The sequence below is a fragment of the Papio anubis genome, chromosome 6 (genome assembly GCF_008728515.1).
Source record: "Papio anubis isolate 15944 chromosome 6, Panubis1.0, whole genome shotgun sequence".
Taxonomy (NCBI): domain Eukaryota; kingdom Metazoa; phylum Chordata; class Mammalia; order Primates; family Cercopithecidae; genus Papio; species Papio anubis.
The window spans coordinates 70,542,534-70,561,846 of NC_044981.1; the positions used below are offsets into that span (position 1 = coordinate 70,542,534).

Genomic DNA, 19,313 nt, shown 5'->3' on the forward strand with positions numbered 1-19,313 from the left:
TGTCTAGTTCATGGGTGTATATTCCAGGGCCTAGAACTTTGTCAGGTTCAGAGTAGACTTTTCAATATTTGTTGACTGAATACATGAAGGAAAACTACACATTTCTCCATACAAACCAGCTCTGGCCCAGGACCCAAGGATGGGTAGCTTTGGGAGCATGTGAAGACAGAGCTTTGGGCAGAGGAGCACCTGGATGGGTTGACTTTTTCTCCTGGAGTGGACAAGAAGAGGTGGGCAGGGATATGGAAAATCATGTTCCTGGGCATGTGATGTGTCAATGACTCAAAAAAAAAAATTAACTTTAAAGAGTAGCAATGTTCCTGAATGGACAGGTGGAGGCTCAGAATAATGGTTATTTGGGAACTAGTGTAGATGTAACCTCGGCTGACTCCCAAGCCCGGTGGCTTCAGCATCACACAGAATTAACTGCCTCATGTCTCCTGAACAGTGCCTTTTCAGTTCTACCATTCCCATGTTCTTACCTTCAAGTGTCTTGGAGGTTGTGTTCCTTTGTAAGGAAGATGCTGCAACTGTAAATTATAACTGCAATCCTTAGATCATCTCCATTATCTTCTTTCCTGTTTTCCTCTGGTTATAGAAGGCAGAAATCTAAGAATAATGTAGCCTATCCTCTTTACAAATTAACCCATTTTCCTATTAATTTTCTATTCATTTTGCTTTCTTTGTGGCAGTTATTCTGTGTCTCACACAAAACATAACTTATAAGACATTAGGTTACCTTTAACATCCTTACTAGCACATCCTGCCACCCTTACTTTCATCCAAGCTGACAACTCACTTTGCTCAATAGTCTGAAATCTTGCTTCGTTTATTGTAATAGAGGTGAACAAAAAAGAGACTCCAGGCTCCACATCCTTGACTGGAACTTCCTGGTCAGTTCCTTTGTTGTACGGTCCAACTAAAGTGGAAAGAAAACTTTTTGAAATCATTTTAATGATCATTAGGATAGAATTAAGATGGGGAAATGATCAATTGTAAAGATACGTCTTTGTGACCAAAACAGTCAAGATGGTTCACTGCATACTGATTTCCCAGAGCAGGTACTATTTTAGGAAAAAGCACTGTAGGGAGAGCATCCAAATGTTAACGGTCATAGGCTGTTCTAGCTAAGTGCATTCACTGGGGTAAAATGGACTGGAAAGAGAAAAAACAAGGCCAAACAAGGATACCAGCTTTTAGCCACCAGAATAATGCTAGAGAATATTTTTAGCAGCTCCCAGAGGGAAGATGATGGCCTCCTCCAAGAGCTCAATAAAGATCTGGCATAATTTCAGAATTCAAGAAATAGCCCATCTTACATTATACTAATGGAAGATTGATAATTAGAAATCAACACTCAAATCCAAATTTACATACATACATACATGCATATATTCTGGCACTAAGTCTGCAATATCTAATGTTATGAATTTCCCTTCCTTTAACTGACTTCATGTATGCCTTAAAATTACCGTTTCTTTCTTTTTTTGAGAGAGAGAGTCTCATTATGTTGCCCAGGCTGGATTCCAACTATTGGGCTCAAGCCATTCTCCCTTCTCAGCTGCCAAGTAGCTGGGATTACAGGCACGTGCCACCGTGCCTGGCATACAATTACCATTTCAGTAGGCAGTTTTCTAGTTTCCAAGCAATGTAATTGTGAACATTTAATCCTTTTTTCCATCCAGTATATTATACTGAGATAAAAATGTAGAAAATGTCTTGGGTTTTTATTGGTTTTCCTCATTAATAAGATGAGTCTTTCAATATATCCTTGACTTGTAGAAGCTGGTGGGGTTTGTTTTTTGTTTTTTTTCAGATAGTAAATAGCAGCTATAAAACTATAATTTCAATAGAAATAGGCAACTGGAGTAGATACAAAGCCAGACTCACAGGAGTCTGAGAGAAGAGCAAAATTTAAAAATTGCCAATTCTTATGATGCTAATTCATCAAACATAACCACGAATACAACAATATTCAAAAGGAATAAAGTTTGTGGGGAAAGCAACAAGTAAAATGATCCTAAGTATTTTTTTTCTTTTTTTCTGCATTTAGGAAGTAACATGGTACATAACAGATAAACAACAGACTTCAGAATAAGACATATCTAGGTTTGAGTTCTAGTTCAAATGTAATTGTGTATTTGATCTCTGTATGTTCTCAGCTTCCAGTTCTTACTAATAATAGTAACGATAACTGCCTGAGATAGATTGCCTACATTAATTTATATTTGGGATTCTTGCTAAATCAATATTATGGTTATGAGATCGTGTTGCATATTATGAAACCAGAAAACAAATCTATCTAGACCCTGTGCGTAGTGGCATGACCATTTGTTGTGTTAGTCACTGTGGAAGAGAGAACAACTGCTGCTTTCTCCAGCTCCCTATGCTCCACAACACTTGTCCTCTTTCTGCAATTCGTCCCTGCAAAGCAATTTCCTCTTCCCATTCCTTGGAATGCTTTTCTTCTCACTGTTAGCTGGCTCCTTCTTTTCTTCTGGTCTCAGTTCAAATGTAACTTTACTCAGCCCTTTTCTAGCTTCCACTGCACTATTCCTCCCAATAGACTACCCTGTTGATCTGCAGTTCCCACTATAGGACAGTATCAGCCTTATGAATTATTTGTTTTCTATCTCCAGCGACTAGAATGTAAGCCCCATGAAGGAGCTTGCTCATCTATTTCACAGCTGTATTCTCTGAGCCTACAACAGTGCTTTAATACAAAGTAGACTCTCATACTCAATAAGAAATTGTGGGATGGATGGATGAGGAAAGGTAAGGTTTAAGTGGATGATAAAGATCCTCCTCTGCTCATAATTTGAACACTTTCCATCATTTTCATGGCTAACAGCTGCTCTTAGCCTTCATCACCTCTCATCTAAGTTGCTGCAGTAAGCATCTTAAAGGATCTGCCTGTTTCTACTACTGCCCCCTATGGTCTATTTTATCACAACAACCAGGCTAGTCCTCTTTAAAACATGTAAGTCTACTCTTCATTGAGAAATCCTATGAGGGCTCTCCATGTCACTCAAAAGCCAAAGTCCTTAAAATAACCTACAAGACCCTACTTGATGTGGCCCACACCCTACTAACTTCCTCTCCCTCACCCACCGAGTGGTATCTACTCTTGCCTTTCTGTTCTTTGAACATGCCAGGCACCTTAGGACATTTGCTCTAAGCTGTTTCCTTTTCCTAGAGTGCCTTTTGCCCATATACAGTTGGCCCACCATATCCATGGGTTGCACATCTGTGGATTCAACCAACAGCTTGAAAATATTTGGCAAAAAATAAATGGCTGAATTTGTATTGAACACATACAGACTTTCTTATTGGTCCTTATCCCCAAAACAATACAGTATATTTACATAGCATTTATCCTGCATCAGGTATTATAACAAACCTAGGATATTTAAAGTATACAGGAGGATGTGCATAGGTTATATGCAAACACTACACCATTTTATGTAAAAGGCTTGGGCATTCACAAATTTTCATATCCGTGGGAGGTCCCAGAACCAATTTCTGACACAGCGGGATGACTGTTTCTGACCAGTTCACTTTCGGATGTCTCAAAATAATCTGACCTTCCTGTTGAAGACTACCCTAACTTTAATACTGTAACCAACCATCCACACCCATGTCAGTTCTCCCCTTTGGTCTTTTTCCATAGAACTTATCTTTTAACCAACAGTGCAATTTATTTTTAAACTGTCTTTCCTACCACCCCTTTCTACAACATAAACTCCATGAGAGGAGGAATCTGCCTTTGTTCACCAATGATTCCTAGGCACCTAAAACCGTAAACGGTAGTACACAGTAGGCACTCTGTATCTTTTTTTTTTTTTTTTTTTTGAAACGCGGTCTCGGTGTATCACCCAGGTTGGAGTGCAGGGGCGCAATCTGGCTCACTGCAAGCTCCGCCTCCCTGGTTCACGCCATTCTCCTGCCTCAGCCTCCTAAGTAGCTGGGACTACAGGTGCCCTCCACTGCGCCCGGCTAATTTTTAGTAGAGACGGGGTTTCACCGTGTTAGCCAGGATGGTCTCGATCTCCTGACCTCGTGATCCACCCGCCTCGGCCTCCCAAAGTTCTGGGATTACAGGCGTGAGCCACCAATCTCCATATATATAGAAGGAAAGTCCTGAAGTGGTTCACAAGATGCTACTCTCCACATGGATGCACACCAGAATCCAGGAAAGGAGAGTCCCAAACTTGAAGTCTATGAAATTTCCAACTTCATGCATAGTTCTCTCAAAGCAGGAAGGGTTCTGCAAACCCTGAAGCAAACTGCCTAGAGCAGCATTGTAATTCTTTTTATGATTCTTACACTCTCTGTATCTATTTGCATTTTGTGTTCTCGAAGTAGACCTTTTTGAACCATTCCTATTATGAGAAGCCAATAATGGCTACCATTTATTAAGCACCTAACTACTGTTTAGGGTAAATAAGAGTTGTGGGTCCATTAGATGGTATGATAGCTGGGGAGCCCAGTAACTATCCTGCTTTGGTTGGTTCCTGATGACAGAAACCTACCTGAACCCACTCTGAGTGTAGAAAAAAACAAATACTGAAATATTTTACAAAGTCATTCTACTAAACCCTAATTCTAAGCTGTGGGATATATCCAGTATTTAAGCATACTCTCACATAGCTGAGAGAAAAAAAAGAAAGAAAGAAAGAAATGTAGACCCCAGGAGCCAAAGATAACCTGCTTCCACTACCCCCAGGTTCTAGCATATTCCAAGATATACTGGAGTGGGTAGGGGGAAAAAGCAATATGCATTCAAATATCAAGTTGAGACAGAAATTGAGACTCTAATTTTGAGCTGTTAAAAGTAAAATTTCACTAAAATAATATCACAATAATGTTGCTTTATACAAGTTTTGTGGCAGAAGAATCATTTCCTTGATCCTTACCTAAGATTTACAAGGCTGACCAAAAGTTGAAATTATTGGCATAAAAGTGATAAAATCAGACAAAGCATGGTAAAGGCTGCTTTATTGGCGGCAGTTACTACAAGTCAATAAATATTGATCCCCAGAGAAGAGCTCGGTTATCAGATTACTGGTCCATAGAGAGCGGAATGAAACTGAACCAAGTGATTGCTGGGATGATTGAAGTCACTCCTGCTTCTTGGGAAACGCAGCCACAGCCAGCTGATAGAAGGCATATGCTGTTCCTAAAAATAAAAAACAAAAAAGAACCTAACCAGAAATTCTGAGATCTAAGTGTATAAATTTAATATTCCAGTTTAAAAGTTGTAAGTTTGCATTAAGACTACCTTAATTAGAACACAAAAAAGTATTTTGATAGGTGTTGGCAAAATTTTAAATAAATATATGTAAAATATATTTAATGTAGTTTTAACAAAGTATGGCACAATAATATATTTGTCAACATAAAATACAAAAATTTTTAAAAATAAGAACATATACAAACGTTATTTCCATATTAACCCAAGATTGCCTGAGAAATGCTAAGGATGATTAAGCATGATTCAAATGCCAAAGAAAAAAATGACTTCAAAATATGCAAGCTTTCCCTAAAGTGAATGTAAAAAAAGGAAGAGTGATATAATTTTACAGTAATCAAATGTAATGTAAAAAATAGCTGATAACTGGAATTTCATTTTAAAAACTATTTACCAGAATGTCAAAGAAATGGTCACATTGGCCAAAAGGAATTCAGGACTTTTTTTTTTTTTTTTGAGACAGAGTCTCCCTCTGTTGCCCAGGCTGGAGTACAGCGGCACAATCTCAGCTCACTGCAACCTCCGCCTACCAGTTAAAGCAATCTTCCTGCCTCAGCTTCACGAGTAGCTGGAATTACAAGTGTGTGCCACCACACCCGGCTCATTTTTGTGTTTTTAGTAGAGACAGGGCTTCACCATGTGGGCCTGGCTAGTCCTGAACTCCTGACCTCACGTGATCTGTCAGCCTCAGCCTCCCAAAGTGCTGGGATTACAGGCATGAGCCACCACACCCGGCCTATAATACCTTTTATAATAAACTGGTAAATGTGTTCCCCTAGTGAGGAGATTGTGGGAACCCCAACTTAAAGCCAGTCAGTCAGAAGTTCCAGAGACCCAAACTTGTAACTGGTGGGAAGGAGGAGACAGTCTTCTGCCATCAACCTGTGAAATCTGATGCTATCTCCCAGTAGAGAGTGTGGAAACTGAATTGGAGGACACCTAGCTGGTGTCCATTACATGGTGTGTAGGGAAAAACCCCCACACATTTGGCAACAGAGGTCTTCCATGTTGATTGTTGTGATGTGAGAGCAGAGTTTCCCAAACAGGTAATTAACATAGTTTCCTCATCTTTAAAATGAAGACATATTATAGACTTCATGCAAGATTTACAGAAATCCAAGTATGTGGCATTCCTATGAATATGATGGGCACAAAATAATCACTCAAATATAGATTCCCTTCTCTTTACCTTCCAGTAAAAGTATTGTTCCATACAAATTTTGTTTGTCATAAATATGTCTGTAGAGTTTAGATGTAAAGTGCGCTTTTATTTTGCATCACAGTCAAAATGTTTTAAAGCCCTTGCTATAAGAGGTAGGATATAATGGATGTTTTTAACTGAACTATAGCCTTCACTACCATCAATGGTACTCAGAAAGCCAACTCTATCACAAGATAATCATCAAATCTTATTGGTGTTATTTTTTTATTAAGGCCAGGTGCAGTGGCTCATGCCTGTAATCCCAGCACTTTGGGAGGCCATAGCGGGCAGATCACCTGAGGTCGGGAGTTCCAGACCAACCTGACCAACATGGAAAAACTTCATCTCTACTAAAACTACAAAATTAGCCAGGCGGGGTGGCGCATGCCTGTAATCCCAGCTACTCAGGAGGCTGAGGCAGGAGAATCGCTTGAACCTGGAAAGCAGAGGTCACAGTGAGCTGAGATCACATCATTGCAATCCAGCCTGGGTAACAAGAGCAAAACTCCATTTAAAAAAAAAAAACATCAAAATGCTCTTATACAGTATGTATCAGTCATCCTCTTGAATCATTATGAGACATGGTAAGATATCAAATTCTGGAGACAGACTGCCTGCATTAAAATACTGGCATAGCAAAAGCAATAAAGTTATCAGTTATCATTACTATTACTTTTCTATAAACCTTCAAACATTCCAAAGGCCTTACCACCAACTGTAAGAACCATGGTGGCTCTATACAGGAGGACATCAGCTATCCCACCCTTTACATACAGTGGAATTCCATCATCCTCCTAGATTAAAAAAAGAAAAAAAAGACAATAATAGATGCCTCACTCATTTCCAACTAAGTTTCAAAAGAACAGGCATATAAAATGATATAGCTCCTTAAATCCCTATAATTAAAGTATTTAAGTATTAAAATTTAAAAGACCTACAATTTTCTTTATTCTGTCTCTATTCCTACTACTTTTAAAATAAGAACTCCTAAAAGTCAGCATTTTTCTTTTACTGTTAATTTGAGATCCATTAATGATGGTCTTTCCAAAGAATACATAAACATTAAAGCTATAAAACATACACACTGATCTCAACAACTTTAATATAACTGAAATATAAAAGAATCAATAATTGCCACACATTAGATTTAGTCATAGGAACCTTTTTTTCCCTAAAAAGTGGGGAAGGGATTTTGGTTTATAACCCTAAATTATATCCCTAGCATCTAATCCAGCATAAAGTAGCTATTTAGTACATCTGTCCAGTAAAGTATTTATTTGTATGTATATATGATACAACTATTTTTAATCACTTGAAGTTTTATTTGGGAAAAGCTAGAAACCATAATAAAACAAAAATCACTCATAATCAAACTACTTATAGAGGTAAATTGCTCTGCTCCACCAGGTCTTTCCCCAAGAGACAACCACTATTAGCAGTATGGCACATGTTCTTGACTTATTTTGTAATGTTTATATTGTCATATGATCTAATTTATACACATACTTGTTTATCCTAACTCTACCTTTTGGTAATCTAATTATTACAAGTAACAATCTCCTATAAAATACTTCAGTACCTGGAACAGTTTTTGTTTCTCTGGAACTTTATTTTTTAAATGTCTGCGGGAAGTAGTGCTTATGGTTCTCTGTCCAATCTGACGGAGAGCCTAAAATGAAAATATTATTAAACAGACTTAGAGCCTAAAGAAACCTTCAAAACCATTTTCAGTCCTTCATATTATAAAAAAGGTAAATTGAGACTTGAAGCATATCTGATTTGTCAGTAGCAAAGTCATGGAAGAGCATCCAGGCTTTTCAATTTGTCATCCATCCTCTGGCCTTTGAATTACATTCTGCAGTCTCCAAACAACATACTCAAGAAGCAATTCATACAGATTCTAACCAAAATATAAAATCATGATCTTTACCTGAACAGAACCAGTAACATTTTATAATCCTTGATGCAAAAATATTGACATACACATATTACAAAAATAGTGCTTAACCAAGATACACTAAGCTCAAATATTTTCATAATATACTACCATATTATCAAAAATCTGCTGGGCGTGGTGGCTCACGCCTGTAATCCCAGTACTTTGGGAGGCCGGGGCGGGCGGATCACCTGAGATCAGGAGTTCAAGACCAGCCTGATCAACATCAGAAACCCTGTCTCTACTAAAAATACAAAATTAGTGGGGCGTGGTGGCACAAGCCTGTAATCCCAGGTACTTGGGAGGCTGAGGCAGGAGACTCGCTTGAACCTGGGAGGCAGAGGTTGCGGTGAGCCGATATCAGGCCATTGCACTCCAGCTTGGGCAACAAGACTGAAACTCCGTTTCAAAAAACAAAAAAAAATCTATTACTAGGCGGGCGGATCACCTGAGAGTCCAAGAGCAGCCTGACCAACATGGAGAAACCCTGTCTCTACGAAAAACACAAAATTAGCCGGGCACGGTGGCAAATGCCTCTAATCCCAGCTACTCAGGAGGCTGAGGCAGGAGAATCGCTTGAACCCGGGAGGCAGAGGTTGCGGTGAGCCAAAATCGCCCCATTGCACTATAGCCTGGGCAAAAGGAGTGAAACTCCATCTTAAAAAAAAAAAAGAAAAGAAAAAATCTGTTACTTGGCCAGGCGCGGAGGCTCACGCCTGTAATCCCTGCACTTTGGGAGTCCGAGGTGGGTGGATCACCTGAGGTAAGGAGTTTGAGACTCGGCTGGCCAAAATGGTGAAACCTCATCTCTACTAAAAATACAAAAATGAGCTGGGCGTGGTGGTGTGCGTCTGTAATTCTAGCTACTAAGGAGGCTGAGGCAGGAGAATGGCTTGAACCCGGGAGGCGCAAGTTGCAGTGAGCCCAAACTACGCCACTGCACTCCAGCCTGGGCCACAAGAACGAACTCCGCTCAAAAAAAAAAAAAAAAAAAAAAAAAAAAAAGGGCCGGGGGCGGTGGCTCATGCCTGTAATCCCAGCGCTTTGGGAGGCTGAGGTGAGCGGATCACTTGAGGTCAAGGATTCGAGACCAGCCTGGCCAACATGGTGAAACCCCGTCTCTATTAATAATACAAAAATTAGTCGGGCTTGGTGGCGAGCGCCTGTAATCCCAGCTAGTTGGGAAGCTGAGGCAGGAGAATCGCTCGAACCTGGGAGATGCGAGATCGTGCCACCGCACTCCAGCCTGGGCAATAGAGTATGTCTCAAAAAAAAAAAAAAACCTATTACTTGACAGCAAATAGACTGGCATGATTCCTTCTCAATTAAAATGCTTCTCCCATTACATTTTTCCTAAAAAATTTTAAATAGGGTATACATCTTTTAAAGAGACTTGCATTAAATATCCAGTTGAATTAAATAATGAAACAAATGTGCTCTCCATTTTTTAAAATAAATTACATTGAGGATTTTAATGAAGCAAAACTTCATTAAATAATTTAAAAGATAAAATAATCATTGTCGCATTTTTTTCTTTTCTTTTTCAAAATTTGGGGAAATATTTCATGTCTTGGTTTTTAAACTGCCTTCTCAGAAAGTTCGCAAAGCTCAAAACCATTGAAACTTAAAGCCTTTCATTACCAGAAGAACACCTTTCTGCTTGATGCTTCCGGGTGTCAGACATTCCTCACCTGGTCCTTGGTTTTACTCAGATCCGAGCTACTAACCTCATCAATGACCGACAGGGTTAGGGGTGGTGCCTAAGAACCCAAGACGGGTCTAACCCGCAAGTCTCTGGTCACTTCCCCAGCCTCTACACTCCTTACATCTACCCAGCAACTGCCTGGGGCGAGAGGAATAGACGGAAGGAAAAGTAAGGTCAGGGGAAAAGGACATAAATCAAGGTGACTTCATTAGCCGCCTTCTGCAACCTTCCCAGGTGAGGGTTTTCTGTCATGGTGCCTCAGCCTCCTCTCCACTCCCTCGCCCCTATCATGAATGCAAGACGAGAAGCTCCTCACCAGCAGATTCCGCAGCATCTTGGCTGTTACTGACCAGCAACCGCCGCAACTTAACACCAGCAACGAAAATGGCCACGCCGGAACCGGAACTACCTCCGAGACTTGCGTAAGCATTCAGGAACGTAAATCTCGCGGGGCCGAAGAGAGGCCTGCGCTCCTAACCATAGAGAGCAAAAGAAAAACTAGAGCGGCAGTACGGCCCTATCCGCTCTAGCCGGCTCGCCGTCTCAATCTGGTGAGCTCGTTCCTGACGTTTTCGAGGAAGTTCAGTCGGCTGGTCGCTGGAGCTAAGGCTGGGGAAAAGGCAAACGATTTGTGAGATGAATGTAATAAGCTTAGATGAAGTCAGTGTGGGACCAGGGTATCAAAGAAAGCTAGTGTCTGTTTTGAGCGAGAAGGCGTAAAACTGGGCAACCTTTAAGCCGCTAGAAAGTGAACAAAGACTGGGTTGGCCGAAATACAGCTGTGAGGCCTCATAAAATACAAAACACGGATTAGTTTTTTCCACCGAAGGAATTGCTGCGGGACATTACTGTTCCTTGTGTTGAGAATATGCTGTAAGAGCTATGTCAAGGTAACAATTTTTATCTTCTTGTACCTTCGACTGCTGCAGAACTCCCTAAGCAAGAAGCTCTTCCACAGTGTCCCCATGTTGTGGAAGCGGCTCGCTCGCTTGCTTCTGAGGAAACGTTGGGGGACAAGAAATGAGATGGCGCATCTGGACTCAAAAGTGTTGCTGTCCCAGATCCAGCAGGGCCCTACATTCATTACTGGAGTTAAGCACAGCAATTATTTGTTGTACAGAAAGGCTGTCGGTGTCATCCATTTCGCTTAAGTAATCCCCATTGTGTTTATTTCTTGTGCTTACCCTCAAGTGTGTACAAACGCAAATATCTGCCCTGTATTACAATAATCTTTCCACCTTTCTACAAACTCTTACAAATTATTTGATTGCCATTTCAAATAAGAAACCCATAGGCTCAGCAAATGATAAAAATTAGTAATATTAAAACTATTTCTTGTAATCCTTGGGGTTTTCTTCTTCACAATCTACTGTATGTCAATGGGCCCACCAAGTTACCAGTCCCAGTTAAAATTCTCTTCCTCACCAAGGCTTTTAAACACCCCAATTCATGTCTTCTTAGATTGCGACGGAAAGGACCTGATTTTCTACAACCCTCTGGATTATGCATGTAACCAAAACTCTGGACAAAATTACCACGTGCCAATAGCTAGGGCGTGGGGGTTTAAGTACATTGTCCATAACCTTAATTTGTTAGTTGTATGTACTCTCTTATGTTTTCTCCAGTTAGCCAACTCTAGATTGTAAATTTCTCAAGCGCAGAGATTATGTGGATTTCTTACCAATCCGCAAGCACTGCTTAAAGGGAGTATTCACTAACCAACACATGAATTAATTACATTGGGTGACAGATCTAAGAAGCTTATGACTCTGTCCAAAAAGTCATGAATTCACATTAAATAGATCCTAGACACAGATTCTTATATTCATGTTATTCAGTACAATTTCCCCCTTTACTGGATCATTCCATCTATTAACACGTTCCCAAATTAAAAACAAAAAAACTCCTTTGATTTCCATTACCATCCTATAGACTTCTTTACATTTGTCTCTCCTCCTCCTCCTAAGCTTTTTTTGGTACCATTTTGGGCAGGCTTTTACTGCTTTTGTTTAGAATCACCAATAGCTTCCAGGTTGCTAAATAAATTGTGAGACTCAATTTTCACCTTCTCCATCTATTAGCAGCATTTAACATAGCTAATCCGTCCCTCACCATATACTTTTACTTTTTAATTTGGAGGTAAAGCATACATGTAAGAAAGAATATGATAGTTTGAAGCATGGTTGTAAAGTGGCTTCCATAGTACTCCTTCAGCCGTTCTCCTGTTTTAGCGGCTGCCCCTTTTAGTTTCTTCCTGGATCCTTGTCCTCTTAACCTCTAAAATTTCAGTTTCTCACCTTTTTTCTACATTCATCCCTTTTGTGATTTCATCTAACATTGAACTACTACTCCCACTTCCTGTAGATTGTATGAAGAAAAAGAATTTTTTTAGGAAAGAAAAACTATTCATGTGCTGACAACTCACCTATCTCCTGCTTGGCCTTTCCCATTAACTTAAGACATCTTCACCTAGATGGCTAACGTGCATCTCAAACTTACAAACAAAACTGAATTCTACTTTCCACTCCTTATTCCCAAACTTTGTCCTCTGCAATTTTCCTTACTTCAAGCCTTAAACTTTGTTTTCTGTCATACTCTATAAATCAATTTATTTAAAATTTCCATTGGCTGCACCTTCAAAATATAATCTGAATTGAACCACTTCTCATTATCTCCAACACTACTGCTACTACTGGCCAAGCCATCGTCATCTCTTGTTCAGATTATGTCAAAAGCCTTTTTAACGGGTTTCCCTGTTTCCACTCTTCCACTATCTTCCACACAGCAATGATTCTTTTAAGAACTTAAGTGGGATCATATGACTCTGCTCTAAACTCGGTTGTGTTTACTCATGTATCCCTGGCATCTAGAATAGTAATTGGCACACAGAAAATGCTCAATATACATTGGTTAAATGAATGAACTGTATCCTGCACAAAAGAATGGATTATTGAGTGTAAAAATTCAAAACATGTCTTAGTACTTGTACTCCCTCCAAATGTTTTCAGTCCCAGGGTTCCTCATTCATTATCGCCTTGCTCCTTTTCTGTAAGTTGTGATTATCCTGACATACAAATGACTGAAATTTGCCTGGGTACCTAACAAACTTTACTGGATCTTCCCAGGCACACTAGAAACATTACCACTTTTTGAAATTCATCCTCTGAACCAGAAGTTACTTTCAAAATAGATTGCTTCCAAAACATCAGTTTGGGGTTCTTTTATCCTTGCTCTTTTGTAATGTTAGAAAATTAGAAAATGGTTCTTTTGGAACATACTTACTCCAGAGGGTTTTGTAACAGTATGACAGAATTGGCAGGGGGAATATGTGGGAAACCTGAGGTAGGTCATGATTTAAGTCTTGTCAGTAAGATGGACATCAGATGCAAAAGTACTAAGTTAAAATATCTCATAATTACTGATGCAGTTACCAAAGCACAGTTACCCAATCATTTTTTTTTATCCTTTAAAAAGCAGACAAGATAACCCTGACTATGATCCTGCCTATAGAATCTATAAATAACAAAAACAGAGGGAAGCCAGAATAGTTTTCTGTGATTTGGATGTGTGTGCGTACACACATCTGTTAATTCTAGAACCATGCTTAATCCACTTCCAATTTTATAAAAATATAGAACAGTTTCATGTGAACTTTAATGTTACAAACTACTGGTTAGGTAAAAGATAAATTTCAATATAATTCCATACTTTATCACATTCTGAGTCACCTTTGGAAATCAGGAAACAGTTGCTGTCTTGGTTGCTGTATTTAGTTTATTATTAAATACTTCATCTAATTGCAAGCCTCAGTCTTTTCATCATTAAACTTAAGTAGTTGGACTAACTCCTAATGATCTTTTTCTCTAACTCTGAAGTCCTTATGATAAACAATTTCATAAATGAGGACTAAGCTCTGATTTTCTTTTTATCTTGCCCAAATTCCTATCTAAGGGGTCTGGGGAGTCCTACCCTACAAACCACAAATTCTTATCAGATGGGTTTTATTTAACCCTGTATATTATGACTTACTTTACCATCTGACTGGCATAACGAGGAAGAAAATCAAAATGTTTTACCCCAAAACATGTTTCTCTGCCAAATCTTGAAATTGCCCTGCAAAGTTTCTTGTGGGAAAAATCCACATTCTATAGAGAATCCCCTTTCCCCTTTGTTTTCTTTCCTGCCTTTCCAGATCCAGGAGATAATCAACTAAGAGCCAGGCATTCTTTTAAGTCTGGTAAGACACATTTTATAACCTGCTCTCTCTGCAGTCTGCTATCTGAGAGTTTCGTTTGCACAATAAAACTTAATCCTTTATCTTAACCTAAACATTTCTATTGATTCCAGATAAACTCAACCAGTTGCCAACCAGAAAATGTTTAAATCTACCTATAGCCTGGAAGTCCCCCCTCCCCACCGTTTTGAGTTGCCTCGCCTTCCTGAACCAAACCAATGTATTTCTTAAATGTATTTGATTGATGTCTCTTGCCTCCCAAAAATATATAAAACCAAGCTGTATCCCAACCACCCTGGGCACATGTTCCCAGGATCTCCTGAGGGCTGTGTCACAGGCCATGATCGCTCATATTTGGCTCAGAATAAATCTCTTAAAATATTTTATAGAGTTTGACTATTTTCATCAACAAGAACATGAGTCACTCTCCATTGAACAATAATCTACCAGCTACCTACTATAAATGTAACGCTTTGTAATACACTCAAGGGAATATTGTTTTAAAGTCTCTGACCTTCTGGAGAATATAATCTAATTAGGAATATCATACATAACAGTAAATTTGATGCAGACATAAATGACTCTCCAAGTAACTGGTACAACAAAAGCTGTATGGGAAATTCAAAGAAAGTAGTGGGCTAAGGTTGTAAAAAGGCAGAATTTGGGGCCGGGCGCGGATTACAGCCTCACCCCCGTAATCCCAGCACTTTGGGAGGCTGAGGCGGGCGGATCACAAGTCAAGAGATCGAGACCATCCTGGCCAACATGGTGAAACCCCATCTCTACTAAAAATACAAAAATTAGCCTGTAGTCGCAGATACTCGGGAGGCTGAGGCAGAAGAATCGCTTGAACTCGGGAGGTGGAGGTTGCAGTGAGCCGAGATCGCGCCACTGCACTCTGGCCTAGTGACACAGTGAGACTCTGTCTCAAAAAAAAAAAAAAAAAAAAGACAATTTTGGCAAGGTCTGGTAGAATAAATGGAGCAGAAATTAAGTCATTCCAGACTTAGGACAAGAACATGATTAACAATCTGAATTTGGAATCAAGCGTTGATGCGCTGCAGGAACTGTAAAAACAGAGGCCTAGATGGAGTGAAAAGAGAAAAAAAAATAGTTGTTAAGAACTTGAAAGTCAGACAGATCCTGAATCTGCCATTTAGTGGTAATGACATGACTGAAGGCAAGATACATAATCTATTTATACCTCAGTTTCTCTTATCTTTAAAATGGAGATAATAGTATTCATCATCATTGGGTGGCTGTTAAAATAACTCAAAAACTATTATGGGAGGAAAGGTTGGGTAAGAAGAAAAATCTAGGCAAAAGCTGTAACATTTGCAAAGGCCAAGACAGGGTGGCCAGGTGTCTTGGGGAATTGCAAATGGTTTGGTTTGCAGAACAAATGAAGAATTGAGGTAATAGTGGAAGGCTGATTTCAGGGATGAATTAAACAACCTGAAGGGCTACTTACAGGTTCAAATAGCAAACTGTTAAAATCAGAGCTCTATTTCAAGATCATTCTAGTAATGAAAGGCTGGATTGGACATGAGTTATTAGGGTCAGAGAGTCTGTAATCCAAGGAGGAAGGAAAACCTAAACTAAATAATCAAGAGAGATGTAGATAAGGGGAGGGATGAGAGACCCAACTAAAAGGAAGAACATTCAAAACTCAACACAATACAGTGATTTATATTAGATTGGGCAGCTGGAGAAGAGAGCTAGGGTTTCTGGCTTACCTCAAGGTGGTTGGCTGTACCATTCACAATAACGAGGAATGTAAATCTCTGGTGTGAGATTATTCCTGTTTTGACCTTATTAAACCCAGGCTTGTGTGGTATGATTGCTGCTTGGGCCTTATTAACTTAGGTTAATTCATTATTCACCTTCATGTCTCCAGTGATTAATAATGAAAAATCTAGAGCTCAAGACAGATGTCAAGGCACAAGAAAAGATAGGTCAGTCAGTGTAATGACAACAGAAATAATAAGGTACTTAAGATTGTTCAGGGAGAATGTGTAACTTAAAGGCACAGAACACAATCTCAAAGAACTCCCAACATTTTATATGGTTAGTATAATTAAGGAATATACAAAGGAGACTAAGGAACAGATAAGGGGAAAAAAATCAGGAGAGTCATTCACAGAAGCCACATGCTAAAGGAGAGGAAAGGAAAATGCCTATCAAATGGAGCAAAAAGATATAATGGAGCAAAAAAAAAATAAGGGCGAGTTCACTTGATTTGACAGAAAAGAATGGGAATTGTTCATTGAATATCTATTTTTCTATGCTTTGTGTTAAATGCTTTTTATCTGTCACTCATTGCTCAAAACAAAATCTGTCAAATGGGTATTGAAATCCCTATTTTACAGACAAGGAAAGGTAAATGGCTTAGAAGATTTAAGCAGTTGCAAGGTACAGTTTGTAAGTATAGGAGCCGTATCAGCCTACGTCTCAAACCCATACTCTTTCTACTGAATCTTTCAGACACAGGTGACACTTACTAAGTACAAACAGTATAATCTTGAGGTGAAAGCCTGACCCTGATTGAAGTTGAAGATGACAAGAAAATATAAAGGACATACTGTTTCACAAAGTTTGTTGTGAAAAGGCATGACAACATGCCCTGGGGTTACTTTACACCACTGATACTGCAATTTGACAAATATTTGTAAAGCTATTGTCTGCAATTCTGTGCTTGAAACAAAGTGGCATAATAAGCTTGAAAGGGATGTAAGGGGAGTTCAATCTTTTTCCACATTACCCTGTATAGAAAAGCTTGTAATACACAGACAAGCTCCTATTACTACCACTTAAATAACAAGTTTATCTTTTAAGATTTTTTTTAAAAACATTATAAAATCAACAAAAAGTGAAGGGTATATTTGCTTCAAGGTGTTTCTGATTTAAGATAGTAGATTGGCCCCCCGAGTTTATCTCTCCTCCATCCCACTATAGTAAAATGAAATAAATTTGAAAAATATGAGAAAAATTATTGATAAGACACATTATCTTGGATGAATCTCAGGGCCATTACACTAAAGAAAAGAAGGCTGTTTCAAAGGTTACATATGGCATTGCTCCTATTTAGAACTTTCTAGAAGAAAAAACTATGGGGATAGAAAACAAATTGGGGGTTATGAGTGGGGGGAGGGGTGAATGATTACAAAGGAATAGTACGAGGAGTTTTTTGGGGAGTGATGGTACTTTATCTCTGGTATTAAAACTCAAAAAACTATGCTACCAGAACAGAAGTAAAATTTACCATACGATAATCTGGAAAACAATTTTAAAAAGACATGAGCCCAAAATTTGAATAGAGAGGAGGCAGCAACAGACAAATGATTTCAACAAACTTCTGGAAAACTGAAAGCAGATGGAATATGACTGAGCTGAACAGAGAAAGCTGCAATCTAGAGGGACTACAAGGTGGATACCAGTGAGAAGCATGCTGACTGATTCCACAGTCCCTGAGCAGCTCAGATTTGGAGGTAAAAGTTACAGCAAAGAGTGGAGGCAGGGACAGGCCTGAAAATGTCTAGTTGAAAGCATATACAACAGAATGGCCTGATCCCCAAAGTTCTCTGCCCTACTCCTCTTAGCCATAAAAATATGATCTCTCACTTCCACCACTGTCTCTCACAGGTGGAAGACCAGAGAATTTTTATCTGGAGAAATAAATGGAAGACAACTAAGTGGAAGAAATATGGAGAGGGACAGATACAAGGAAGTATGTGTGAAGTGGAAATCAGGAGGTGAGATGGAGGACAAGGAAGAAGCAGAGCTAAAAGCAGTAAGAAATAGAACCTCCCTAGACCCCTTCAAGTATTGCCCACAAACAAAAAGCTTTCAAATAGTGTTTTGGGTCTCCTCATATATTGCCAAGACTAGCCAGAAATAACAGGAAATTCACCTATATGAACAAGAAAAAAAAACAAATTACAAATTACAGATAGTAACAAAAAAACCTTGGTGTTAATTGAGCAGTAAACAAAAGTAGTAATACATATTCATATATCTATATCCTCAGAAAAATATTTTATTTATGAACTAAGTAGGATATTTTGGAAACACAATAGAAATGAAAGAAGTTCTAGAAATTAAAATATTTTTAGAAATGTGCTACAAATTCAATACAAGGAAGATAATGTTGCAAGATCAAATTAAGTACTTTTCCTAGAAAGAACAGAGATAATAGCATCGAAACAACTGGAGAAAAAGAGAAGAAAATTAAGCACCAATCTAGGAGAAGTCCAACATCTGACTAAGATATGTTCAGATTTCTCATTAGTAACGATGGAAGCTAGACAAGAGTGGAGCAATGCCTTCAAGACGCTGAGAGAGCTTATTTTTAATTTAAAGTTGTATGTGTAGTCAAACTATCAATGAAATATGAGGATGGAAAAAGGGTGTTTTAGACATTTAAGACCTCAAAAAATTTAACTTTCATATACTATTTCTTAGGAAGCTGTAAGTGTTTAGGAAGTGCTCTAGTAAACAAAGTAAACTAGGAAATGGGAAGTCCAACACAGGATGACAAAGGGAGGTCATGGGATCATCACTGTATAGTAGGCCAAGAGAGCAACCATACAGACTGGCATAGAAGGACAACTGCAGCAGAGATCTCTGGTAAAAACAGGGACATTATCTGATATTTGGGTACAAAAACCCTTCAAACTAGTGATGGGAACATGGCAGACCTGACAGAGAAGTTGGATAATTTTTAAGGTAAATTTGTAGAAAGTTATGTAAATGTTTAAAATGAGGCAATTATTAATTACAGGAAAAATAAAATTATGCAAAAGAAAATCATGTTACATTTGCCCTAGAGTATACAATATTTATACAGTCATAATTAAATAACAGCTAATATGTTTACTAAATATGATGTAACTATATAACAGAAGGCAAAGTATGTGTGTTAGAGAGCTACATCATCATGTAACATTACTAAGAAGACAATAATGTCTAAAATTGTTACATCAAGCA

General features: G+C 38.8%; 1 protein-coding gene and 1 long non-coding RNA gene across 3 annotated transcripts; one reads left to right on the forward strand and one right to left on the reverse strand.

The window, feature by feature from the left end:
• Nucleotides 1–4,981: 4,981 nt before the first annotated feature.
• Nucleotides 4,982–10,700, reverse strand: LOC101019499 (cytochrome c oxidase subunit 7A2, mitochondrial). 2 transcript variants are annotated; one of them, XM_003897813.2, is made up of 4 exons: nucleotides 10,410–10,700; nucleotides 8,032–8,121; nucleotides 7,162–7,246; nucleotides 4,982–5,179 (listed from the first exon to the last, which is right to left on the reverse strand). In XM_003897813.2, the coding sequence occupies exons 1-4, from the start codon at nucleotides 10,521–10,523 to the stop codon at nucleotides 5,121–5,123; spliced, it is 348 nt and encodes a 115-aa protein (XP_003897862.1). In that variant the 5' UTR covers nucleotides 10,524–10,700; the 3' UTR covers nucleotides 4,982–5,120. The 2 variants fall into 2 exon arrangements, with proteins under 2 accessions (XP_003897862.1, XP_009203809.1); XM_009205545.3 differs by lacking the exon at nucleotides 7,162–7,246 and having other exon boundaries at nucleotides 10,410–10,542.
• Nucleotides 10,701–10,819: 119 nt separating this feature from the next.
• LOC116275311 lies at nucleotides 10,820–18,242 on the forward strand. Its single transcript, XR_004184330.1, has 2 exons — nucleotides 10,820–10,983; nucleotides 17,970–18,242. It is a non-coding gene; the product is annotated as an uncharacterized LOC116275311 (long non-coding RNA).
• Nucleotides 18,243–19,313: the final 1,071 nt, after the last annotated feature.